This window comes from Sycon ciliatum, chromosome 7 (genome assembly GCF_964019385.1).
Source record: "Sycon ciliatum chromosome 7, ocSycCili1.1, whole genome shotgun sequence".
Taxonomy (NCBI): Eukaryota; Metazoa; Porifera; class Calcarea; order Leucosolenida; family Sycettidae; genus Sycon; species Sycon ciliatum.
Genome location: NC_088649.1, coordinates 16,345,541 through 16,371,195, shown reverse-complemented (window position 1 = coordinate 16,371,195; position 25,655 = coordinate 16,345,541). Strand labels below are relative to the sequence as shown.

The window sequence follows — 25,655 nt, the reverse complement described above, 5'->3', positions numbered from 1 at the left end:
AGTTTGGATGTTGTCAAAGCCTGTTGTGAGTAGTATAGAAATCCGAGCTCAAAGAAAAACCAAGACTAAGAGCTGAGACCCGAGCATCGACTGCCCTGACTGAACTGAAGTGAAAGAGAGAATGTATGTATGTATGTAAGTGTGTATTCTTTATTTTACTTCGCAAAGTCAAATGGGATCGTTGCCCAATAATATCATAGCGAAGGGGGGGGGGGGGGGGATACATGAGCCAGAGTGCGCTAAAACATGACCACAGCTTTTTTGGAAAAAGTCGAGAAAATCGCGATTTGAATTCCGCAGCAAAGAATACGAAGTGCAGTGCAACGGGAGTGGCTGTTGTTGTTCTCCTCGGTCGACTGGACTGTTCCGGATGCATTTTCTTTGTTGCAAGTAAGTTTATTTGTTTGAGTTTGTATTCCATGTTGTGCTGAGTCGCCTAAAACTGATCGTCATCGATGTATCGACGGAAGAGCCTAGTGGTAGTACTGTACTGCGGAGCGGAAGAAGACGACAATCTCGCACTCCATGCGCAGGATGAATTATTTTGAGGATTTGGGTCGGAAACAGAAGGAAGACGATGATGGCTACAGCGACGATTCATTTGAGGGCAACACTTTCATCGAGCGTAAAAGAATTGATGCTGGTAGTCCCGCGATCTGCAGTGACGAGGAATTCTACTCTGATGACAACCTGGCAAGCGATTGGCATCGACACTGACTTGGGAGGTGAGTCGGCCGATGAATTGACCAGAATGGACATCGCTGCACATATCCGGGACAATGCCAGTATTGATTGCAAGTGCAAAAACATCAATGAACTTTGCTGCTCCCTCAACTTGCTCAAGTCAATAATTTGAGTAACCTTATGTGGAACATCGCTAGCACGAGCAGTAGGCAGCGAAAGCAGTACTCTCTGGCGAGCGGAGAAAAACGTGTGCAGATGGGCTTTTGTGTGGGGAATATGAGTGCGACGTTGAGTATGTTGAGGAAGACTGTGTGCAGCAGTGTATACTGTATATCTGAAAGTACAGGTGGAGTGTGATGGAGAGGACGTGGAGTGCAAACTTCTTCGGCCATCTACAGATATGGACAGTGTTTTCGCTGGCAGTTCTCCAGTGGTGGTCCAACCAGGAGGTATTTCGGACACCCAGCTCAGCTGCCTATAGATATTTTGGATGTGGCCGAGTACCTGTCAGCTCATGCTTTTCGACCCTGGACAGAGGAACTGACCCGGAAAGGATGAACCAAGAGACTGCGTGCAAAAATGACAATCCCTTTGTCGTCCATAGAATTTCACCATTTCAACAGTGCTTTATATAATACCATTGTAGCGATCCTTGCAGAGAAACATGAAATGCATTGGGGGGTTTTCCCTTTTAGCTTCCCTTAGGTTACAGGAACGTTAAATTGGGAGTACTTCAGTACAACAAAACCTTTGCAATAGGAATGATCTGTGCAAGATCAAGGAGAAAGATGGAAACGTGTGGTTTGTGTTTCTTACAGAGGTATATGACTGAATGAATTGAGAATTATTCTCCTCTGAAACTTTTTCGCAGGATTGCACAGTCAATTTAAACCCCCAAAGGGAACGTGCCTGTAAATTTTGAGCGAAATCTGAGAGATCGACTTTCACACATACATACTTTGGCAGGGTTCTAGCCAAAGGGGGTAAGGGGGCACAGTGCCCCCTCCGCTGTTTGCGCCCCCCCCTCCTGTGAAAAATTGCCGCCCTCTACTTATTTTTCGATTTTTCGTGTTTTCCAAAACAATATCGGGAAGTGGAAAGATGGGGTAATCAACTCCATTTCAAAACTATAGACGCGTAGGTTTTTTGAAATATTTCAAATTTGGCTGGAGCTTTTTGAGAATAGTTTTCGGAATATTGCTCAGGTCCGCTCCACAATTACTCTCATATAGTTTCTTAACGATTGGATAACAGACGCCCAATTTGGAGAAATTTATGCACAAAGTGATCGAAGATTTTATGTGGTACCTTTCTATGTTCTGTTTCTCTACATTACTATAATACTGGTGCAGTGTCGTGCAATGTTCTCACATGCAACAATACAGCAGTAAGCAACAACACAGTCGGACGGAAGACTACCAAGGGTTCTCGACTCTTGGAGACATTCCTCTCCAACAGCAGGGAGATATTGCTTGTCGACGAGCCGCATGTGGATACGACGGGTCGCAAAGGAACCGTAGAATTGACTTTGTCGTAAATGTGTGGAAGTATAGACTTATTAGACACCCTTAGCAAACAAGGTTATGTTCCCTCAAACCAGTTAACAAGGTTATGTTGTAACGGTATTATCGTAAGGGGGAAAATACCGTGATTTGGGCTCGACCTTTTAGCAAGATGCACACTGTTTTTAGTACGCTGTAGCCACGAGAATAGCTTTTACTTCGCGCGGTACAACCATTAATGTCATCATATACGCAATACAAGGTGAAATTCGTACGGACTATGCAATATTTGGCCAAAACACGTACCTTTGGTCACAACGATAAATCATCCCCCATAACGTTTTTACGCTGCAGCTTCACTGCTATTTGGGTGATCAAGGTACGAGTACCGTAAAAAATAGTGTTACCGTTGTTTGTTAAGGGCGTCTATTGAGTGCAGGCGGTAGTTTGTCAAGAGTAATGCCGTCAACGGTAGTGCGTGTCTGTCTGTCAAGATCGCAGACGGCTATATCGCACTTTTCATTTTATTTTGTGTGCTTTGCATGCACAGTCTTCTTAACAACGGAGTTTCACACAACCTTCGCTTGTGCGCTCTCAAGTTTCCTACGGATTTTTCAAATGGCAACATCTTAAATTCAGGTGGTGTAAAGAATTATATTGCTTCAAGTAAGTAACCCTTTTATACCACATCATACATTCCAGGGCTTACCGGTGGCCAATAAGTCAGTGGCCAAAAAGAAATAATAGTGTGAGAGAGGAGAAAGAGTGAGGAAGAATTGGGTGGGCACGGCCTAGGGATTAATGACTACTTTAGTTTACGGGCAGAGGTGGTCGCTACAGGAGCACACAGAGTTGTGCAACAGCAGGGACATCTGGGATTTGAAGAGAGTACGAGAAGAGATTTCGTAAAGCTGGGTGGGCAAGCAATTTTAAAAAGTAATGAAGGGCTTTGTTCAGGGGAGAATGGAGACAGCAAGCAGGCCACGGTGTTGGCAAGTGCCAAGCACGAGAGCGACGTAAATTATACGAATATTGTACGCTGCTAGCAGTATGCAGCGAGAGTATAATTATGTGATTGGGCATACTTGTGGCGCAGAGAATGTGCGAGGAGTATATGTTTAACTTTAAAGCGTGAACATAATGTTGGCCATTTGATGCGATGCAAAAGGTGGGAGTGTTCCAAGTGTGTGTAAATGGAAAGGTGGGGACATATTCTGGCGAATTTCCGCTGGAGTTGTTCTAGTCTGTCAAGGGAAGTGTGTGACAACGGTGTGGGAGCATTGCTCGCATGTGAGAATATAGGTAGTATGTATGTCTGATAGATGTGAGATAAAGAATCACTGGTGAGTGTAGACCTTAGACTATGTATTCAACATGCTCCGACCAATGGAGGTCATGCTGAAAGATTATTCTGAGGGGTTTGTGTTTTTGTGCTCCGGTAAGCCAACTATTCCTGAGGGTGATGTGGGATGACGGTTATTGTGGTGGACGGGAGGAGGAGTGTTTTCTTCGTGGTAACTACCACGTACTGAAGCTGACAGGGCAGTTTGCTTTTTTCGAGCTCCGTAGTTTTTCGCAGGTTTTGTAGGAGCCAGCCGGCAGCAGGCCGGTCTGGAGCAGGGTAGGGACTGGATAGTTTAAAATTAGGTAGTAGATAGTTAGAGCGTTCCAAAATGCCCACGTCCGGTGAAAATCGCAGTTGGAATTCGGTCTCTCCGAAAGTTATAAAGAGGAACACGGGGACTTTCCACGTTCCACTGCACACGAAAACCCTCGAAGTTGCTGAGGCCCTGATTGAACATGGCTACCCCGACCTGATATCCGTGCAGCTGTCTACAGTAACTTGAGCTGCAAGGCCACGTTTCATTCCCGAGACACTCTGACACGACTTTGCCGAAACGGTTTCCATCTCATGTCAGTGGAAGTGCACGTCACTCAACTGGTGCCTGATTCCCTGGAAATCCAAATCCATGTTGTGCCCATCTGGGTCCAGCCGACATTATTATCGAAAGCCTGGGTGTCTTTGGATCGGCCGTTGGGCCTCTTTGCCATGGATTTGTCAAGACGAAGTCAGGGCTCGCGCGGGGGGTCCGGGAAAAAAATAAGGATTTTTCGGCTAACAGGCCAGGTTTTAGCACTCTACAGCCGCAAAGGAGGGTTCCCCTAGCACTTATTCGACAACCCCACTCCAGCTCCAAAAACATACTTCTCATGGATTTTTGGTATTTTCTGTACATCGTAGGTAGCCAAGCAAGGCAAATGGAACCCATTCAATGATTCAGGGCCATTGCCCTCGAAAAAATCGCAAAATCCGAAGTACAAGCGTGCTGCCCGTTCTAGCGCCAGCGGCTATGCAAAAACGTACATGTATGTCGTGTCCTGCAAAAGTCTGCCGCGTCGCGTACACTATGTACACGTCCGGGCTGGACAGTCGCGAAGTAATTATTTTAGTTGTTTTTAGAGAGAAAAGAAGATCCTTTGTTTTTGTTCGGTGGGATTGAAAGATCTGCCAGTGGACCGGAGAGCTACAACAATGGAAGCAGAAGAAAGCGCTTGCGGAATCTTCTCTGTCTTCGTGGCAACAGGACTTTAGTTTGCGAGAGACTTTCGTCCTGTCGTCGTGGACGAAATTCTTGTTGCTGCTACCAGAAAACTCGGGGAACGAAACGATCGTAAATCGTTATAATATAGGTGAAGCGGGTCGTGTCGGTAAACAGCTGCAGAATATTCTGCCGCCGTGGAGCAGCAGTCCAAACACTTTTCAGCTTCGGAGAATGAAGCGCTTCCCTTTTCCGTTGACAAGCGCTGCGTTCGCGGGTGTAATGCATTTTCGAATCCGCTTGCAGTAGATCGTCAGGAGCCAGAGGTACTAGGTAGGTGTCGTTGTGGAAAGAATATAATTATTACGTTGTAGCTGACAAGTTACATACATGTAGTGTCTCTTGACGTGCTGATCGCCATTGTAACATGGTATATCTTGGAAAATTTTAGTTCTGGACCCAGTGATTGCCGCCAGCTCAGCTCTGTTTCCGTCAAGTTTGCAGTGAATGCGTCCGTGAGGAATCCATTGTCTGGTTGTCTCCAACCGCCTATCGTAATGGATAGCGGTTGGAGTCTTGGGAAATAGCTAGCTGCTAGTGCTAGGCATCAAGTCTGTATGCTCCTTGCAATGAAAGTAACAGTTGCGATGTTTTGTACAAGTCCGAAGGTCCTTGAATTTTTTTATTGCTTTTTCGGATGAATTGGGTGGACCATCCTGGACGAAAAGTGGTACGACCATGGTCGTAGTGGTCGTACCGTGTGTGACGCCCCTGCGGCATGGTTGGGGTCTGGTAAGCCTCAATCCGCAGAAATCTAGGGAAAAACTTGGAGCACCAAAATCTGCTTCCTGCTCCTACTCACACACTACTGTTGTTGTTGTTGTTTGAATTCTTTAATCTCACGATGGCACCATCGCCAATAAGAGATAAATTTATGAGAGGGTGAGATTGTGGGTTAAACAGTTGGAAAGTGATTTACATCACTTTGAACTTTACAAGTATGGGAGAGGGTGAGCGCTGCAGGAGCAGATTGAGTTAATCAGCAGTGAGCAGATTTCTTGTTTGAAAGCAGGTCGGTTGTTGTTGTTTCAAATCTTTATTCTCACGATAGCCAGTGGCCAATAAGAGATAATAGTGTAAGAAAGGAGAAAGAGTGAGGAAGAATTGGGTGGGCAGGGCCTAGGGGTTAATGACTACTTAAGTGTACGGGCAGGGGTGGTCGCCACACGAGCATACAGAGTTGCGTACTTAAGTGTACGGGCAGGGGTGGTCGCTACACGAGCATACAGAGTTGTGCAACAGCAGGGATATCTCGGATTTGAAGGGAGTACGAGAAGGGATTTCGCGAAGCTGGGTGGGCAGGCAATTAAAGTAATGAAGGGCCTTGTACAGGGGAGAATGGAGACAGCGGTCAGTCCGCGGAGTTGGCAAGTGCCAAGTACGAGAGCGACGTAAATTATACGAAGGTTGCACGTTGCTAGCAGTATGCAGCGAGAGTATATGTGGTGGGGCATAATTGTGGCGCAGAGAATGCGCGAAGAGTATATGTTTAACTTTAAAGCGTGAAAATAATGTTGGCCATTTGATGCGATGCAAAAGGTGGGAGTGTTCTAAGTGTGTGTAAAGGGGAAGGTGGAGACATATTCTGGCGGCTTTCCGCTGGAGTCGTTCTAGCCTGTCAAGGGAAGTGTGGGACAACGGTGTGAGAGCAGTGCTCGCATATGAGAATATAGGTAGTATGTATGTCTGATAGATGTGAGATAAAGAATCACTGGTGAGTGTAGACCTTAGTCTAAAAAGAATATTGAAAGACTTGAGTGATTTTTTGACTATGTATTCAACATGCTCCGTCCAACGGAGGTCATGCTGAAAGATTATTCCGAGGTGTTTGTGTTTTTGTGCTACGGTAAGCGGACTATTCCTGAGGGTGATCTGGGGTAGCTGTTCAGGGGGGCGGTTATTGTGGTAGAACGGGAGGATGACTGTTTTCTTTGTGTTAACCAGCAGGTGCCATCTTTGAAGCCAGTCTCCAGCTGCTGTGACACTCTGTTGTAGGTTTCGGGTACAGTCTTGAAGAGTTCTCGCTATGGAAATCAGAGCGGTGTCATCTGCAAACTGGCTACAGGTGGTGCTGGGATTCTCACATGCGTGTGGAAGGTCTATGGTGTAGACGAGGAATAGAAGCGGCCCAAGAACAGATCCCTGAGGGACGCCGGCAGGGATCTCGAGGAAAGGCGATAGGTCGCCATCCACCTGGACCCTTTGCCGACGCCCCAACAGGTACCGTCGGAACCACTCCAGGGCGTTGCCCTGGACACCATAGTGGGAGAGTTTTGCTAGAAGGCCTGCATGCCACACACGATCGAAGGCCTTGCTTAGATCGAAAAAGCAGGCATTGACGTGTTTCCCGTCGTCTCTCGCAGTGGAGAGGGTATGGACGAGACGGGCGAGCTGCTGCTCAGTGCCGTCTTTCTCGCGGAATCCGGACTGCTGGTTGGGCAGGTGGGGTGTGATGTGCTTGTAGAGGAGTTGATGTGCAATTTTTTCTTGGATTTTTGATGTAGTGCTCAAGAGAGAGATGGGTCTATAATTTGTTGGTTGGGTTGGGTCACCCGGCTTGGGTACTGGAGTAATGGTGGCATCTTTCCACTCCTGTGGGATTTCTCCGGTTTGGAACGATAGATTAAAGAGGGACGATAACGACGGTGCAAGTTCCTTAGCCGCTTCTTTGAGGAGGCGGTTTGGAATAGAGTCAAACCCGGGGCTTTTGTTGGTATCAACTGCTCGGAGGAGTTTTTCGACCTCAGCTTGGGAAGTCGAGATTTCTTGAAGGGGACTGAGGATGTCAGGGGTGGTGTTGATGGCTGGAGTTTGCTCATCCGCATTGGCCACGGACAGCTTGCTCTGTGAAATGAAGAATTCGTTGAGGGCAGCGGCTTTTTGTGCTGGTGTCGTTGCAGGAGTTGCTTGGCTGACGAGTTCGGGTATGCGTTGTTTTGTAGCTGTAGTTAGGTGCTTCATGAGGCGGTGTAGGGAAGTAGAGGAGGCTGTTGAGTTGTTTACGAAATCCGATTTAGCACGACGCAGGAGGGTGGTGACACGGTTTCTTTGGGCAGTGAACGTGTTCCAGTCGTCAGGCGAGCGTGAGTGAAGGTATATTCTGTGTTTTCTGTGCTTATCCTTGATCTCTTTCAAGAGGCCCTTTGATATCCATGGTCGTGCTGGCACGTTCTTCCTGTCCCAAGGGGGGTGAGTGCGAGTAACTTGGCAGTGTTCTTGGGCGATGCTCATGACATCGTCGCGCCAGGATCGCCAGAAGGTGTCAACTGGGCATGGGTCGTGTTGGTTTGGATGGTGGTTGAGATTTGTGCGTGAAAGGGCTTCTCGAAGAAGGTGGATAGTGCTGTCTGTCCATGACCAGAATGTGGTGCTTCTGGATCGTGGAGGGGAGTTGTTAATTATGGGGGGCAGTTGATTATTGATGTGGCCACTGATAGTAGTGTGATCAGATGCGCCAAACGGTGGAAGTGATTGGATATGAATATCATTGGTGTGGAGTGAGGAGATAACAAGGTCTAGACATGAGAGAGGTGTTTGTCGGTGGATGTAAGTAGGGAATCTGACATGTTGTGTGAGGCCGTATGTGTGTAGCAGAGTTTGTATGTCGTCCCCAAGGCGATCTGTTCTGTCTGTGGTGAGCCACGCACTGTTCTTGGCATTGAAGTCTCCAAGTAGTAGGAGGTCGTCACCTTCGGCTCTAGCGGTTTTGATGCTTCTTTCCAGTTCCGCACAGAAGAGGGTGGCATCGCTACGGGGTGGTCGGTAAATGTTTGCAACAACGAGGGAAAGGTTACAGGTGGATATTCTCGTCCATATGCATTCTGCTGCTGTCATTGGTATTGTCAGTACCCTTGTGTTGAAACGTTCCGCTATGTACAAGGCAACACCACCACCATAGTCCTGTCTGTCAGCTCTGATCAGCTTGTAGCCTGGGATTGCATAGAGACTGTCAGGGTCTGATGTGTCAGCCCAGGTTTCCTGGACTGCAATGACTGATAGTTCGTTCTGAGATTCAGAGCACGAACGGGTAAAGGTAAGTAACTCGTCCATTTTGTTGAATATGCAACGCACATTGGTGCTGAGAAAGTTCAAATTCACTGACATTGGTATTGTTTTTTTTGGGGGGAATTTTATTTATTTATTTAATTTTTTTTTTTATGTTTTTGTCTTTTGGCTAGCTGTTGAAACTTATCTGGACTCAGTATTTCGGGTGTTTCCTCTGAGGGGAGGGCCATGTCCCATCGGCCTTGGCTTTCTCCTCCATGGTCGAATGGCCGTGGCTGTGTCGGCGACGACGAGGACCGCTGGGTATCCAATCCGCATCGTCAGAGGCAACCGTGGTGGCCCCGTCGTCGTGGCCTGCCCCAGTGCCTGTAGGCGGAGGGGTGCCGGACATTGGGGGTGTACTGGGAGCGATTACCTGCAAGCTGGAACTCTCAGCTACCTCAGTTTGGTCGACAGAGGATGGAGTATTGCTCTGTATTTCCTTGGATTCCCCGTCGCTGGTTGTGTTCTCAGACGCACTGGCGCTGTTCATTTCAGCGGTTTTCTGTGTTGCATCCTTGCTACTAGTACTAGTACTAGCAGGGGATCCGTCGGGTGCAGTGCTCACCTGTTCGGCCGCCCCGTGCGTACAGTTGAACTGTGCGCGGGCTCCCTGTTGAGCTGCGCTGGCGTACGAGTGTGAACCCTTGGGCTCTGTGCGCGTGCGTGCTGAGCTGGTGGATTGATTTGAGCTCTCGGGCTCCGCGCTGGGGTCCGTGTTTGTACAGCTACTACCTGAACTAGCACTCAGAACAGCCTCACTACCTCCTGCATCGGGCGCACTTGTACCCGAGCTCAGTTGTGATCCAGGGAGTGCAGCCGAATTGGTGCTCTGTGTATTTGTGGGTGGTTTGTTCGTGGGCCGCTTGCTCGGACACGATCGAGCAAAGTGCTCCCCCATGCAGATCCTGCAGGTGGCCCTCTGGTCCTCGTGACGGACACGAAACTGGTGCTGGTCGGCTGTGCGGACAAATGACGGAACTTGCCGACATCCCTCCTTCAGCTCAATGGTGGCGAATCGCATACCTGTCCCTACAGTAATCCCCGACGGGGTTTGAATTTGACCATGGCGGATGTCTCCCTGGATCTGGCCAAATGCAGCCAAAGCACTGCAGATAACGGTATTCTCGATCCAGATCGGGACATCAAAGATATGGAGTTGTAGTTGTTTGGTGAATGCAGGGCGTACAGAGAAATGGCTGTCGCCGATAAAAAACCCGTGCCCCAGCAGTGCGTCAGTCTGCGTAGCAGATAATAACGTTACCTTTGTGAGGTTGGAATTGGTGATCTGGACGGAGGCGACGTCCGTGTACCCTTGGGTAACAAGGGCCTCGGCTACATCCACTGTCTTGATACCGGCGTGACTGGTGAAAACTACGGTGTTGGCCTTCATGTCTTCACGGGTAAGTGATTTCCATCGTGGCTCGCCATTTCGGGCAGCAGTACTAATGTTGCGCTCCATGGTTGGGGTCTGGTACCCCGGGTAAGCCTCAATCCGCAGAAATCTAGGGAAAAACTGGGAGCGCCAAAATCTGCTTCCTACTCCTACTCAACTTTTTTGTTGTTGTTGTTGTTGTCGTTGTTGTCGTTGTTGTCGTTGTTGTTGTTGTTGTTGTTGTTGTTGTTGTTGTTGTTGTTGTTGTTGTTGTTGTTGTTGTTGTTGTTGTTGTTGTTGTTGTTGTTGTTGTTGTTGTTGTTGTTGTTGTTGTTGTTGTTGTTGTTGTTGTTGTTGTTGTTGTTGTTGTTGTTGTTGTTGTTGTTGTTGTTGTTGTTGTTGTTGTTGTTGTTGTTGTTGTTGTTGTTGTTGTTGTTGTTGTTGTTGTTGTTGTTGTTGTTGTTGTTGTTGTTGTTGTTGTTGTTGTTGTTGTTGTTGTTGTTGTTGTTGTTGTTGTTGTTGTTGTTGTTGTTGTTGTTGTTGATGATGTTGTTTCAAATCTTTATTCTCACGATAGCCAGTGGCCAATAAGAGATAAAAGTGTAAGAAAGGAGAAAGAGTGAGGAAGAATTGTGTGTGAGGACCAATTGGGTGGCCAGGGCCAAGGGGTTAATGACTACTCAAGTGTACGGGCAGGGGTGGTCGCTACACGAGCATACCGAGTTGTGTACTTAAGTGTACGGGCAGGTGTGATCGCTACACGAGCATACAGAGTTGGGCAACAGCAGGGATATCTGGGATTTGAAGGGAGTACGAGAAGGGATTTTGCGAAGCTGGATGGGCAAGCAATTAAAGTAATGAATGGCCTTGCACAGGGGAGAATGGAGACAGCGGTCAGTCCGCGGAGTTGGCAAGTGCCAAGTACGAGAGCGATGTAAATTATACGAAGGTTGCACATCGCTAGCAGTATGCAGCGAGAGTATATGTGATGGGGCATAATTGTGGCGAAGAGTATAATAATTATTATGTTTAACTTTAAAGCGTGAAAATAATGTTGGCCATTTGATGCGATGCAAAAGGTGGGAGTGTTCTAAGTGTGTGTAAAGGAGAAGGTGGAGACATATTCTGGCGGCTTTCCGCTGGAGTCGTTCTAGCCTGTCAAGGGAAGTGTGTGACAACGGTTTGAGAGCATTGCTCGCATATAAGAATATAGGTAGTATGTATGTCTGATAGATGTGAGGGTGATCTGGGGTAGCTGTTCAGGGGGGCTGTTATTGTGGTAGAACGGGAGGATGACTGTTTTCTTTGTGTTAACCAGCAGGTGCCATCTTTGAAGCCAGTCTCCAGCTGCTGTGACACTCTGTTGTAAGTTTCGCGTTCAGTCTTGAAGAGTTCTCGCTATGGAAATCAGAGCGGTGTCATCTGCAAATTGGCAACAGGTGGTGCCGGGATTCTCACATGCGTGTGGAAGGTCTATGGTGTAGACGAGGAATAGAAGCGGGCCAAGAACAGATCCCTGAGGGACGCCGGCAGGGATCTCGAGGAAAGGCGATAGGTCGCCATCCACCTGGATACTCTGCCGACGCCCAACAGGTACAGTCGGAACCACTCCAGGGCGGTGCCCTGGACACCATAGTGGGAGAGTTTTGCTAGAAGGCCTGCATGCCACACACGATCGAAGGCCTTGCTTAGATCAAAAAAGCAGGCATTGACGTGTTTCCCGTCGTGGAGAGTGTATGGACGAGACTGGCAAGCTGCTGCTCAGTGCCGTCCTTCTCACAGAATACGGACTGCTGGTTGTGTAGGTGGAGTGTGATGTGCTTGTAGAGGAGTTGATGTGCAATTTTTTCTTGGATTTTTGATGTAGTGCTCAAGAGAGAGATCGGTCTCTAGTTTGTTGGTTGGGTTGGGTCACCAGGCTTGGGTACTGGAGTAATGGTGGCATCTTTCCACTCCTGTGGGATTTCTCCGGTTTGGAATGAAAGATTAAAGGGGGAGGATAGCGACGGTGCAAGTTCCTTAGGCGCTTCTTTGAGTAAGCGGTTTGGAATAGAGTTGAACCCGGGGCTTTGTTGGTATCAACTCCGCAGAGGAGTTTTTCGACCTCAGCTTGGGAAGTCAAGATTTCTTGAAGGGGACTGAGGATGTCAGGGGTGGTGTTGATGGCTGGAGTTTGCTCATCCGCATTGGCCACGGACAGCTTGCTCTGTAAAATAACGAAATTCGTTGAGGGCAGCGGCTTTTTGTGCTGGTGTCGTTGCAGAAGTTGCTTGGCTGACAAGTTCGGGTATGCGTTGTTTTGTAGCTGTAGTTAGGTGCTTCATGAGGCGGTGTAGGGAAGTAGAGGAGGCTGTTGAGTTGTTTACGAATTCCGATTTTGCATGACGCAGGAGAGTGGTGACACGGTTTCTTTGGGCAGTGAACGTGTTCCAGTCGTCGGGCGAGCGTGAGTGAAGGTATATTCTGTGTTTTCTGCGCTTATCCTTGATCTCTTTCAAGAGGCCATTTGATATCCATGGTCGTGCTGGCACGTTCTTCCTGTCCCAAGGGGGGGGGGGGGTGAGTGCGAGTAACTTGGCAGTGTTCTTGGGCGATGCTCAGGACTTTGTCGCGCCAGGATCGCCAGAAGGTGTCAACTGGGCATGGGTCGTGTTGGTTTGGATGGTGGTTGAGATTTGTGCATGAAAGGGCTTCTCGAAGAAGGTGGATAGTGCTGTCTGTCCATGACCAGAATGTGGTGCTTCTGGCTCGTGGAGGGGAGTTGTTAATTATGGGGGGGGGGGGGGGCAGTTGATTATTGATGTGGCCACTGATAGTAGTGTGATCGGATGCGCCAAACGGTGGAAGTGATTAGATATGAACATCATTGCAGTGGAGTGAGGAGATAGCAAGGTTTAGACATGAGAGAGGTGTTTGTCGGCGGATGTAAGTAGGGAATCTGACATGTTGTGTGAGGCCGTATGTGTGCAGAAGAGTTTGTATGTCGTCCCCAAGGCAATTTGTTCTGTCTGTGGTGAGCCACGCACTGTTCTTGGCATTGAAGTCTCCAAGTAGTAGGAGGTCGTCACCTTCGGCTCTAGCGGTTTTAATGCTTCTTTCCAGTTCAGCAGTTGTTGTTGTTGTTGTTGTTGTTGTTGTTGTTGTTGTTGTTGTTGTTGTTGTTATTGTTGTTGTTTTTGTTTTTGTTGTTGTTTAGTTTACTTCTCAAATTCTAACGGGCAATAACAAGAAATCGAAGGATAAGAAAACAATTATAATTGAAATTAAGGGCTAAAGATAATGAATTATAGGCGAAAAAATGAAAAAGAAAAGAGCGGGGTGGTACAGCCGTTTTCCTATTCTGATTTCCCTGACCGAAGCAGAGGCATTAGCTGGATCCATGCAACTATCACACAGCAGCACCGTAGCAAGAGAGCTGCCTCCGTCAACATCAGTGGACGTGGACTAACTAGACTATGAGTGGATGTGACAGCAAAAGTGACTGTGTGTAGGAGGCGTGGTCGTGCGGGTGTGGCAATGATGACAACAAAATTAATGGAATAATGGCTGATACGTTTCATGGAGCAAGTGTATGGAGATGACTGACCTCTTGAAAACACTGCGTTTTGGGATGGTACGAATATCGCTGGGTAGTGGCAACAGAGAACCTAGTCTGACCAGCCCCGCTTGCAGCGGGTGGCAGATGCGCTTCGATGTTCTTCTACAAGTGGGTACCGCCAACCTGGTGACTTTAAAATCAGTGCGTAACTGAGCAGGCTCCCCGCAAAGCCGTGGATGCATCGCCCGGTGAACAATAGCAACTTTTGTTTGTCCAGCTCTGCGATTCGGCAGAGTTCTACACATTCCTCAGCAGATCTACAGTCCGACTGCGCCCACCCCTGCAATGCAATCTTCATTAGCATCGTGACTATTTCCAACGCCGAGGTAAACTTTGAATTCTCTTTATCAGATCTCTATGATTGTATGTATATATTATAACAAGGGACCGAGTGTATATCGAGAAATATAGACCAGTATAAAAAGCGAGGCGAAGCCGAGGTTTTAATAACTGGTCGATATTTCTCGATATACACGAGGTCCCTTGTTATAATATATTTATACCTCTCCATGCGCAAGCTCAAGACTGACAAGAGCAAAAAGGAGTGAATATAGCTTTCTTTCCCTAAAAAGGAGCGAATATAGCTTTCTTTCTCTAAAAAGGAGTGAATATAGTTTTAGAGAAAGAAAGCTATATACACTCCTTTTTAGAGAAAGAAAGCTCCTCAGTGAGTTTTTTTCTGATGGTTTTCCTCAGTGGTGTATATACCTCCTGAGTGGTGTATATACCTCATTAGTGGTGTATATTGAACAGTGTATATGGAAATTTATAAACTTCATGGGAGATCTGGTATATGAGTGCGGGTGTATATGGAGAGAGGTATAAGAGAATATACACCAAACAGAACTTAAACTTTCTGTAATAGACCGCCACTTGGCTATGTTCGTAGCCCCATGTTTCATTCATTCAGTAGTGGTCGCGCAGATGGTCATGGTGCGAGTTTTCAGTCTCTGGGAGCAAGACCTCTGTCACACTCGTGCATCGCTATGGTTGGTTTCATCTCCAATTTACGTTCTATAGCATTCACATATACACTAGAAGAAGGGGATGTTTCGCCTATTTCCTAATCACGTAAAAGATGCGAGCTGCGTGAAAGGGGATCGGTCATGTTAGGGTGCGCTATGCTAGAACAACCTGCCTACAAAAATAACAGTATTCGCTCCATCTCCATTCCTTTTCAGTTCTGTGGGGCAGCTATCCCGTTTCTACTATGAACTGAGTACAAAAAAAAGCAATTGTATGTGTGGCTGTCAGTGTACATGTGTGTGTTTGTGTGTGTGTGTGCTCGTGTGCGAATATGTCTGAGTGTGAGGATGTGCATGAATGTGTGTGAATTTGTGTGTGTGTGTGGGCGCGTGTGTATGTGTGTGTATGTGTGTGTATGTGTGTGGGTAAGTGTGTATGTATGTATGTATGTATGTATGTATGTATGTATGTATGTATGTATGTATGTATGTATGTATGTATGCATGTGTGTGTGTGTGTGTGTGTGTGTGTGTGTGTGTGTGTGTGTGTGTGTGTGTGTGTGTGTGTGTGTGTGTGCGCGCGCGTGCGTGCGTGCGTGCGTGCGTGCGTGCGTGTGTGTGGCTTCGACTTCTCTCTCTTCTCTTCTCTCTTCCTGTTGGTGTCTCCCGCTTCTGCGCGGCATGGCCCACGCTTCATGCATGCTTGTTCCTGTTGTTTTAGTATGTAAGCCCAGGTACGTGTATATTGTGTCCTGCCACTACTTGGGCTTTGGCTGTGACCACGATTTATCTTCTCGTTTCTCCTTTCTCCTTTCCTTTTTCCTTTGCTAAGAGCCGTGAACACGATTTACCTTTCCTTTTTTCTCCTTTTTTTTGCATATTTTCTTTTCATCTGTTTCTCTTTCCACGTTTTTCCATGTCTGGGTTCCTTGTACCTCATTCACTTCCTTGTCATCGGACATGTCAGTCCGTTAGGTTTTGCGAATTCAAATAAAAACACAACCAGCAAACCAATGTTGTTTTTGAAAGACCGTAAAGTCTTAGTCAGACAAAACCTCCCCCCTTTTGTTCCTAGTATAGTTGCAACCTGATCTACATCATGAACATGTAAAACATATTTTTTGGAATTTCGGAACCGCGACACAACACACTTTCTAGTTCTTCAAAAACTGTTCTCAGTTTTGAAATTCATTATGACTCAGCTGCACTTGTACAAAGTTTACATTGTATCAACTGCATTGCATAGTTTCATTTTTGCTTTGTTACTGGTACAAAACCACAGTTCTAATTTTATTCACATTCATATCTCTGATGAAGCTCTACAGAGCAGAAACCGGTTAGATAATGAATTTTAAAACTTAGAACTGTTTTTGAAGAACTAGAAAGTGTGTTGTGTCGGGGTTCCGAAATTCCAAAACTATCAGTTATTCCAAGTGATATGATGTTGATGAGTGATCTGCAGACCTACGAAAACAACTTCAGATCAACAACTGGCTTCTTCTGTTTAAAAGATCAGGCTTATATAAACAGATTCGAGCAGCTTCTAGAACATTCAACTGCCTTACATAACTAGCACGAGAAAGAACAGAGAATTGAGTTTCACCCAAACGAGATAACAACTGATGGTTTTGTCTTCTTTCACATAGGTTTGACTGAGGCCAAATGCCGGCAAAACTGTAGCATCATTTCCGACCTGGACAAATGCGATTTGTGTACCGGTTATCTGTACAACTACAATTGCCTAGGTGAGTAGTGGTATTCGACTTGTACGTACTCCACTCAGACCATGCCAGCAAAGTGCTGACAGTGCTTTTCCAGGGTCATCAGGGCACAATTCCTGGATTTGCCTTTCTTTTCGGGAAATCGTTTTGTCGTGTGTAAAAGCCTGCCTCATAAGCCTGGTTTGAATTGAACACGAACGTGATTTTGAAGACAATAATTATTATGATCGACACATCAGCCTTGTTTTAGTGTTGACATACGTAGAAATAATAATTTTGAATAGAAGTCTGATTTGAATAGAAGCCAAACTCTGACATCGGCTTCTACAGGAATAAGCCCGGCGTTTGTACGCGAAATTACGATAATTATGTAAAACACGTTCCATTGTAAATGTATTATCGTAAAATGTGTAGCATGGAAATTGTGTGCACAAGTTATGCGATCAAGTTGCCCAACTAAACAAGATTTTGAACAGTCAGACGAACACAATCTAGCACAAAACTGACAGGGAGTACTGGGACATGGCATGAAAGTCAGCTTGAACACTGCACAATAGGGCTAACCGACGGATTAGTTGGTGGCCTCGATCGCATAACTTGTACCCACAATTTCCATGTGACACAAATATTCCTTGGCTCACCATCTGAGGTCATATGTTAAAAAATATAGGACGTAATGATAATGTTGAGGCACACAAGGAGTCACCATCCCAGACACAAAGGAACAACTTGGGACATTTATCATAGACGGAGAGACGGAGAGAAAGAGGAACTAAATGACTACATTATGAAAGAGAGAGAGATATTTTGAAGAGAGTTGAGAGAGAGAGATCTGAAGAGAGTTGACGCAATATATAGGGCCTGGGTAGCTATGGCAAACACGGGTGCGCAAGTAGCTACCCAGGCCAATGGAACGACATGTGAGAATGACGTAGGTGAGAATGACGTACCACGGGCGGAGGTACCTAACAAGAAGAAGAGAAAGAACATCAAGCAGTTATGTAAGCAGAAGCTCCACAATATAAATGCAAGGTACCTGCGTCATATGTCATCTGACAATTCTCATCCAGAGACGTGTGAGTCCAGGAGCGACGTTTTTATGCTATGAAGGATCTAGTTCTTTTTGAGCCCGCTGGATTGGACTCAATAATTGAAGATATGTGTAACTAGCTGTTTCTGTTCATAGTTTCTCCTAAAACCTCGTCCAATTTCATCAATGAATCAGTGTCTACTTTAGTATCGCCATTGACACTATCGCCAGACCCTGGGGCACAGCGAGAATGCTCACCTTTGTCTGTTTAATTCGCGCACGGCTCCTTGGTTTCCATGGATTTGTGTAACAGTTTAGCTAAAACGAATTGTACCGGTACATAATTTTGTGTGTAGTAGACATGCAACACCTTTAGCACTTCAATGTGTAGCAACTTTAGTCAGGTAAATGTACAAGACTAATGCAGCATGCCGAACCAAAGCTGCTACACAAATCCGAGGTGCAGACGTGTTTTGGGATTTTGCGAGAAATCATGTGGAGATTAGCCATACACGGTTGTTATGCATGCATAATCCAGCGACATTATGTACGGTACAACATTTTCCCGTCGCCCCAGTGATCCATGATGGTGTCATACGCGACCTTGCTGCCTTTATTAAATCTCTGGAAATATTCGGCAAGGTTTCGCCTATGTTTCGGTCCATTCCAGCCGTTTTCTACACTGGATTCGCGAAGTCTAAGCAAATTCACCTTCCTGCCTTCAAGCTGCGCAAGCAGATATTTTGATCGTCAAAATGCGCAATGGGAAAGTGAAGTTATGATCTTTTTCGTTTCGTTCTCCCTCGTCGTGCCGGCCATTGGCGTTTATCAGAATTGGCTCACATTCGAGGCTTCCTCCTATGGGGTGCAGAATTGTTGGCAGCCTTCACGCCAATTTTCATTGAAAGGTTTGTCCTTTTCCTACGTCGTAGTTATATTTTCATTGCCGCCCAGATTATCGTTTTCGTGCCCAAGTTGATTTGCGTGGCGTACTTGGACGTCAATTGCAAGTGTTTGCAGGACGAGTGGAGGTGTGTTCTTCTGCCTCAATGCCTAACGAATACCCCGGTTTCGTCCGCTATAGGAGGGATACGGGCATTCGTTCTGGATGTCAGCAAGTACAAATCAGACATGCATCCAATCAACATTTTTTGAAATTCATGCTTTCGAAATGTATGTAGAAACAGGACATTGTGTAGAGATGTTTTAAAACGTTAGAGACGCAAGATTCCCCATCTGTCTGAGGCCTTACGTGTAGACACATAGGCATGGGTTTTTGTATTACTAGTGTTACTGCAGATTTAGGCCACGCATAATGTAGTCTTTCGATGATCCTGCTGAAAAGCACACACTTGCATGCGTAAAGGCATGCGTAAAGACCATATTGAAATACTTCAAGTAATTGAACAACAACAAACGGCAACCGTGATGCAGCTTATATATCTTGCACTACATCAGCACTAAGCACAGCATTGGCACTCAGGACAGGGCCGCAGCCGCTGGTGATGGCCGTACCCGGTTTTACCACTCTCAGCATTCATGATAATTACATGTAACATGTTCAATATGCAAATGATTATGTAGAACACTAATAGGCTATCCTCGTACACTCCTCACTAGAGTCCCTCCTAAACTGCTTTCTTCTTTAGTGAGGACTACTGTACAAGCTGCATTATGCAGAGTATCTGTTGCTACCGGAGTGTGTAGCCAAAACAAACAGGTTATTATTCTGATGCGAATACGATACACAGCATCACGCATCTTCATGACCGTGCCATTCCTATGGAGCTGGCTCAGGGCTTGATGTCAATGCAGTTCACCTGCTGAATTGACAGATGTCCATGAATTCATTTTAAAATAACAAGTCGGTCAAGTGAGAATTCAAGTCGGCAGGAATAGCGCAAGCTCCCACGTAGGGAGCAACACACAATAGATAGGTTCTGCTACACGGAACTACGTACCAAACTCCGTGTCAACTGCAGTGAACTTTGACACGGATTTTTCGTACGTTGCACCGGTTCTGCTGTACGTAGCATGCTCGAACCATGCACGAACACCCCGCCACATGTAGATCTACTCTGTACGCTCACTTTTCACACGGAGTCCGGTCCGTGTGAAGCGCGCTTCACACGGAAAACGGTATGACAAAATCCGTATCAAACTAAATACCGCGGTGAAGTTTCCATACGTACTTTGGCACGTTTTACCGTGTGGCAGAACCTCACTAATTCCCCAAGTATCGCCGAAGTCGCATCAACCTCTTCTTCACATTAATTACAATACGGTGAATTAAATCAAAGCTGTAAGAAGCTAAATAATTCTGTAACTTGAAACAAGCATTGATAGAATAGCACCTATAGCAGGTCCATGTGCTTTAAAAGTTAGAGACTGGAAGATATCCTCTATTTGTACACCAACAACACCAACATGGAAGCGTTGCGGGCAACCAACTCCGCCGTGCTATGACACTTGATGATGTGTTGTGGTGCTTTGCTTATCACTGCAAGCCCACTGGTTGACCTGACCATCTTCCATTGCTTCTTTCATGACGAATATCAGCAGTGCAACTGTGGCAATAAATATCACCGCCTCCAAGAGTCCATAACCCCCCAGAGTGTGCAACTCGTGATCCTTCTCAGCACAAATCAGTGCCGCAACGAAATCCAAACTTCATACGTCATGTAGTGAGTAGCTATGACGAAATGGGAAGTTTGGCCCGGACCTACTTCGCCCGTTTGCCCAATTTGGGGTCTTTCTTTACGAATCCACGGTCAGGTATTGTACGTAACACGCCTGGAAAGGCTCAAGTACACAAAAAATTATTTTGGAGTTGTCGAACAGTTTTCTCTTTTGAGTGTCTCTCCGATAAGTGAAGAACAATGGCCACTGTTGAACCTAAAGCAAAGCGCTCCCCATTGTCGCCGGAGTGCAGTGTCTCTGTGGACGATATTCGTCAGTTTTTGTTCGATCTGGGCTCCTCATTTTCTTCTCTCGATTGTCGAGTGTTGGAAATTGTTAATTCTTCCAGCACCTGGATAGAGATTTATTGCTCGAAGTCTGTGCTTCTCACATGCAATGGAACACCCGTCAATTTGAACCGTCTGGTTGTGAACCCAGCAGAAACATTCACTGCAGGTTGAAGCACATCTACTTCGAAATCGATCGGGTCTTCATGCCGTGTGCCAAGAGCTATTTCCATCAAATCTTGTAAATCTATATCCATGCCTATTCTTGCTATCCCGGAGTCACGAACTCTCCCAATACAAGCTTTTCAGACAACGAGCAGAGAAACTCTCTTCAAATAAAAAATTCTGTGACTGTGAAATCAAAGCCGTTCTGCTGACACTGCATAGCCCGTGCAGCAAACGTTTTACGTGACACTTCCGTGGCTTGATTCAAACAGAATCAAAGCAACCTTCAACTAACTTGGAACCCCCGCCGGATGTACCAGATATGCACATGGGGATATGGCCCCATCCGCCCATGCTTGCCCGGGGACCGGATGACGCAATGTTTGGATTTCGTTGCGCCAGACCCCAACCTGGAGTTGCACACTCTGGGGGGTTATGGACTCTTGCCGCCTCCAATGCCGCACTTATTGGAGGAGCACATTCTACTGAAATGAAACACTTCAATGTTCAGTTAGTGCCGATCTGGAATAGTATGGAGAGCAGGGTGGTGAAGGGTTACACGCAAATTCAACATCCTTGCCGATGAGCACTGTGGAGCATGTGCAATGCAGAAACTGCTGTCCAATAGTATACAGAATCTGATTTCCAGCAATCCTAAAATCCTCACATTGATCCCCAAGGTGAAGAGCACACGCATGAAGACACGTACATGTAGCTGCTATGTCATCAACTTTGTGTTGAGAGAGTAGCAGATGATCGAATTCTATCCTTCTCCTTCTCCAAGATGAATTGCAATCAGTCTAACGATTTATTTGTGCTCTTTTCTTATGGACGGAAATCTGCCTGTAAGCTGTCCTCAGGGGAGAACATGTTCTAGAATAAGAGCAGTGGGGTTCCATCTGTTCACGTCATGATAGTAGTGAGTCAAGCAAACGTGCCCCCTTCTTGCTCCGAAGTTTCAAACACACCGAATTCCATGATGCACTACATTACTAGAATTTATCACACTGCATCGTCTTGAAAACAATTCCTGTATTGATTCCAGGACATGCTAACTTCAGTACTTCGCCGAAGGGAGGCTTCCAGGTCTTGGTAGACTTATTCTCCTCCAGCATGGCCTCATACGACCCCTCCAAGGCACGAATCCATCGCCCCAAAAACAAAAACTTTCTTCGATAAATTGGAAAAATGTGCAGAAAGACTGCGAGCGTCGGCACGCTGTGCGTACGCAAGCTGTTGCGATGCGGGTTGCTACGGTACACCGCCATATTGATAAATGTCGCACTCGAAACAGCCGTGCATAGAGGATCAAAGAAACGTTCGTGAAGTGATTATCAAGCAGACAAAGAGGTGGTTTTTGTTGTGCCTCAACTAGAATTACACATGGTTATAAGGAAGTCATTTTCTTCGGGTATCGGGTTCGGGTAGTTTTGCACGAGTAGCAGACCGGGTAATGTTTCCATGGTAACACCGCAATGCACCCTTTCCCTTACATACTGGGTAGACGTGCGGATTACTACATGAATTTGCACATGTGCACTGTACATGATGTCATCTGCGACTTCAAGTTTCCGGGTACTATTCTGTTATTCTGTACCAGTCTACCCGAGGTCCTCACGGGTAGCATGGATACCCGACTACCTGTGCACACGACTAATTCTGAACTCGGATAGTGAGCCAATTTAACTATGGCAAAAAAAGATAAGGGGTCAAAAAAAGAATATTCTGGTCACCCATTTATCAACACAACACCAAAAGGAGAAGAAGACAACAAAGAATGGAAAGCGGCGAAAAAAAACCCTTCTCACCACGAGTTACTAGGCTTTCCGTAGATGGGAGGATCTTGATCGGCGATCTGGTCTCAGGAACTGCCCCAATTCCTACTGTTTCGAATGAAGGCAATAATGGTTTTCACCTCTCACTACCAGGATAACGAAGGGAAGATAAGATACACCCACTATCCTGCTACAGCCCTGCTTGCTTCAAGGTTTCCAGGGAGAGGAGCCACAGGAGAAGGGATTGTGTCATAGTATACTAGGAGGTGACGGAGCTGGCGAGAGATAAGTTGCGGCGGCTTCGGAGGCAACTTGACAATGTGCATTCCTTGCTGGAGGTTCGACAATGTGTAGTTTTTCTCCCTTTTGGTCTACAAATAGCACAGGTGATAAACTATAGGTGAGGTGAGAAATGATAGGAAATTCAGCAAGTGCAGTGTGACAATGGACTTGCATGTGCAAGTGTGTGTGAGTGCGAATTTACTGGAATAGCGTAAGTACGGTGACATTTTCTTTTTGTTTACAAAGGTTTGGATCACCAGGTCCAGGTTTGTGTTTTTTTCTTACTATGCTTGTATCCTCGCTGTTCCACTCCAAGTGTATAAATCCTATTGTAGTTTCATCATTCTCTTTAGTCACGAATTCCATTGATAATTGTGACAAGAAAACGTTCTGGAATACATGATTCGTCCCCATGGTTGTGATATGAGTGCGCATTTAGTTATATTCAATGCATTCTTAAGATTATTGTCTCCACGTCGCCTTTTTACATATTCCTTGTAGCCCTAATCTACACTCAGTATACTGTATGATGTGACTTCAAGTGTTCAAGTACCGCTTTTAGCCAAATTCTGACTTCGGGGCTGATTGTATGGCCGAATTTGGACATTGTCCTAGCCGATCAAGAAGCCGATTAGGCGAGAAAATCGGGCCGATTTTGGAAATGACAAAACACAGCTTCCCCATCACTACCTCTCTGTCTCTCTCCCTCTTGTGTGTGCATCTGCCCCTATATGGGTGTTGAGCACTCTTCGGACAATTGAGCACGCTACTTGATTACGTTTAATCAGCATTATAATTAATCACTCAGAAAGTGGTGGGCATCACGCAACTGCATCGTAAAAAAGGGGTTTGTCAACTGGCAACCGCTCTATTCAGTTGCTATTCACTCTTGGTGCAAGTGCTGGATGAAAAATTATCATTTTTAGAGTAGCTTTTGGAGCATTATGACTAGAACTATACAAACCATTTTCGGAGCATTATCCGCTGGATCCGAGCACTGGACGGGACAACAACAAATACAGCAATGGAACCGAGAAGCACTCAAACGCCAGCTTAGCATATTTCATTACTTCCTAGAATTAGTATCAATCATTACCGGCAGTGTATTAGTGTTAACAATATCCATTACGTGAGTTTGTTTTGTCCCTCGTACATTTTAGAGCCTCGGGCTAAGAAAAGGGTGCTATTGGCCTCACTCGCACAACTGAGAAAAGGGCACTTGAAAGCAGGGTACAGACCTTCGCTCTGTAAAGTTGCCTTCACATCTGTGCCCGTTACTTTTAAATACTTCGAGATTTTTCAACACGGTTTTCCGCATATGAATCAGTGAGATTTTGAGTTTTAGGTATGCTGTCTAACTCAATTTAACCAAAAATACAAATATCACCCTTTTCTCGGCCTGAGGCTCATTACATTTATGTACTCCTCGTGTTTCAACCTGGCTGGTGGTCTAGAGCGAGATGAATGTCTACATCAGATTCATAATTGCGACTCCAATGCTGCGTGTACCAACACGGCTAGGTCCTACAACTGCACGTGTAACTCTGGGTTTTCAGGTGACGGCAGATCCTGCGGTATGTTACAATTGTTATTCGTATGATAATATGCCAAATAGAGCTTCAACGGAATGTTTTTGTTCTGGTAACTTCAGTTGCGCTCCGTGAAATCCAGCCAATAGTGCACATTTGGCACCCTCAACTTGTACGGCCTTTGACGCCCTGAAAGCGGCATGAATGCATCTGGACGTACATAGGGTCCAGCGGATAATGCCGGCATTATATTCGGCATTATGAGACTATCCGAGCATCAGAGCATTATGGAGCATTAGATTCAAACAAAACGAGCATTGTGTGATGTTTTAGCGGCATTAAAAATTGCATAGTAGATAATTATTTTGAAATCCCTGTTCTTTTTCTCAACAATCTGCTATATGCAGTCATGAGATGCAACCCTCGTCGTGTCTGAAATGCATAGATCTACGGTTGGAGCACATTCTACCATGTACCTGTAGCCGTACATGACTTTGTGGACAAGTAACACTTTTAGAACTTTGTTCACTGTAAGTAGCAATGTTGTCAGGTACGTACCGGTAAATGTACAGTCATGTACGTACAGTCGGAGTCAGAGAAATATGACGCATGATAAAAGCCAAAGGCAGCACCCATGGGGCCCTAGGATGTTAAACGGTTTTTGGACGGTGCAAGATGTATGGTAATGGAGTTTGGACTTGAAATGAGCCGAGGCACTACAACCAAAGATGTTCCACAAATTCGAAACGATGATTTACATGGAGTAGATGCTTGTTTAGAAATATTGGAGAGCCATGGATCATGGAGGAGACAGACGAAGAGGAGTTTTCTCGTTGTGCCTCAGACCCTGGCAATGGCGTCTCCACCAGGATGAAGGAGCGGCTATGAACAGAAAGCGGAGAGCGGTCCAAAGAACTGTCTTTGCTACTGCCAGCCAAGGCCAGGAGGCTCGAAGAAAAACTAGAATTACCCATACTCAAGGACTCAGTTACAAATCCATATGAGCTCTCAGCATTGCGTGCCCGACTTTTCTAGTGAAGCAGGTACTGGTAGTTGTGGACGGTTGTAATACCAAGCCTGCAGTCAAATGCTATAAAAAAGAGTATCTTGGTCCTGCATTTATCTACACAAGACCAGGAGGAGAAGAAACCACGACAAGCAAAGGCTGTAGAATGGTACAATAACTTCCTACCACCTGTTTTCCCCAAGTTGGAGGGATCTCGATTCATGATCATCTCTCACGAACTGACTTAATGTCTCCTGTTTATGATCAGGCACTTTTCACACAGTGGAATCAGTGACAGGTTGTCTGCAGGCAGGAATACCACTTGCAAAGATAAACTTCCAGCATCCATATGATCACCAGCAATAATGGTTTTCACCTCTCAGTACCTGGATAATAAGGGGAACAGATTTGAT

The 25,655-nt window shown here is 46.0% G+C and overlaps 1 protein-coding gene across 1 annotated transcript in view; it reads left to right on the top strand.

Moving 5' to 3' along the window:
- The first annotated feature begins 534 nt into the window (after window positions 1-534).
- Window positions 535-25,655, top strand: part of LOC135821654 (neurogenic locus notch homolog protein 4-like) — a 36,000-nt gene continuing 10,879 nt past the window's right edge. Inside the window, exons 1-6 of the mRNA XM_065334653.1 lie at window positions 535-693; window positions 1,031-1,133; window positions 2,037-2,217; window positions 2,737-2,852; window positions 16,415-16,513; window positions 24,162-24,281. Of these exons, the coding sequence (XP_065190725.1) occupies window positions 535-693; window positions 1,031-1,133; window positions 2,037-2,217; window positions 2,737-2,852; window positions 16,415-16,513; window positions 24,162-24,281 (778 nt within the window). The remainder of the gene's footprint in view (window positions 694-1,030; window positions 1,134-2,036; window positions 2,218-2,736; window positions 2,853-16,414; window positions 16,514-24,161; window positions 24,282-25,655) is intronic.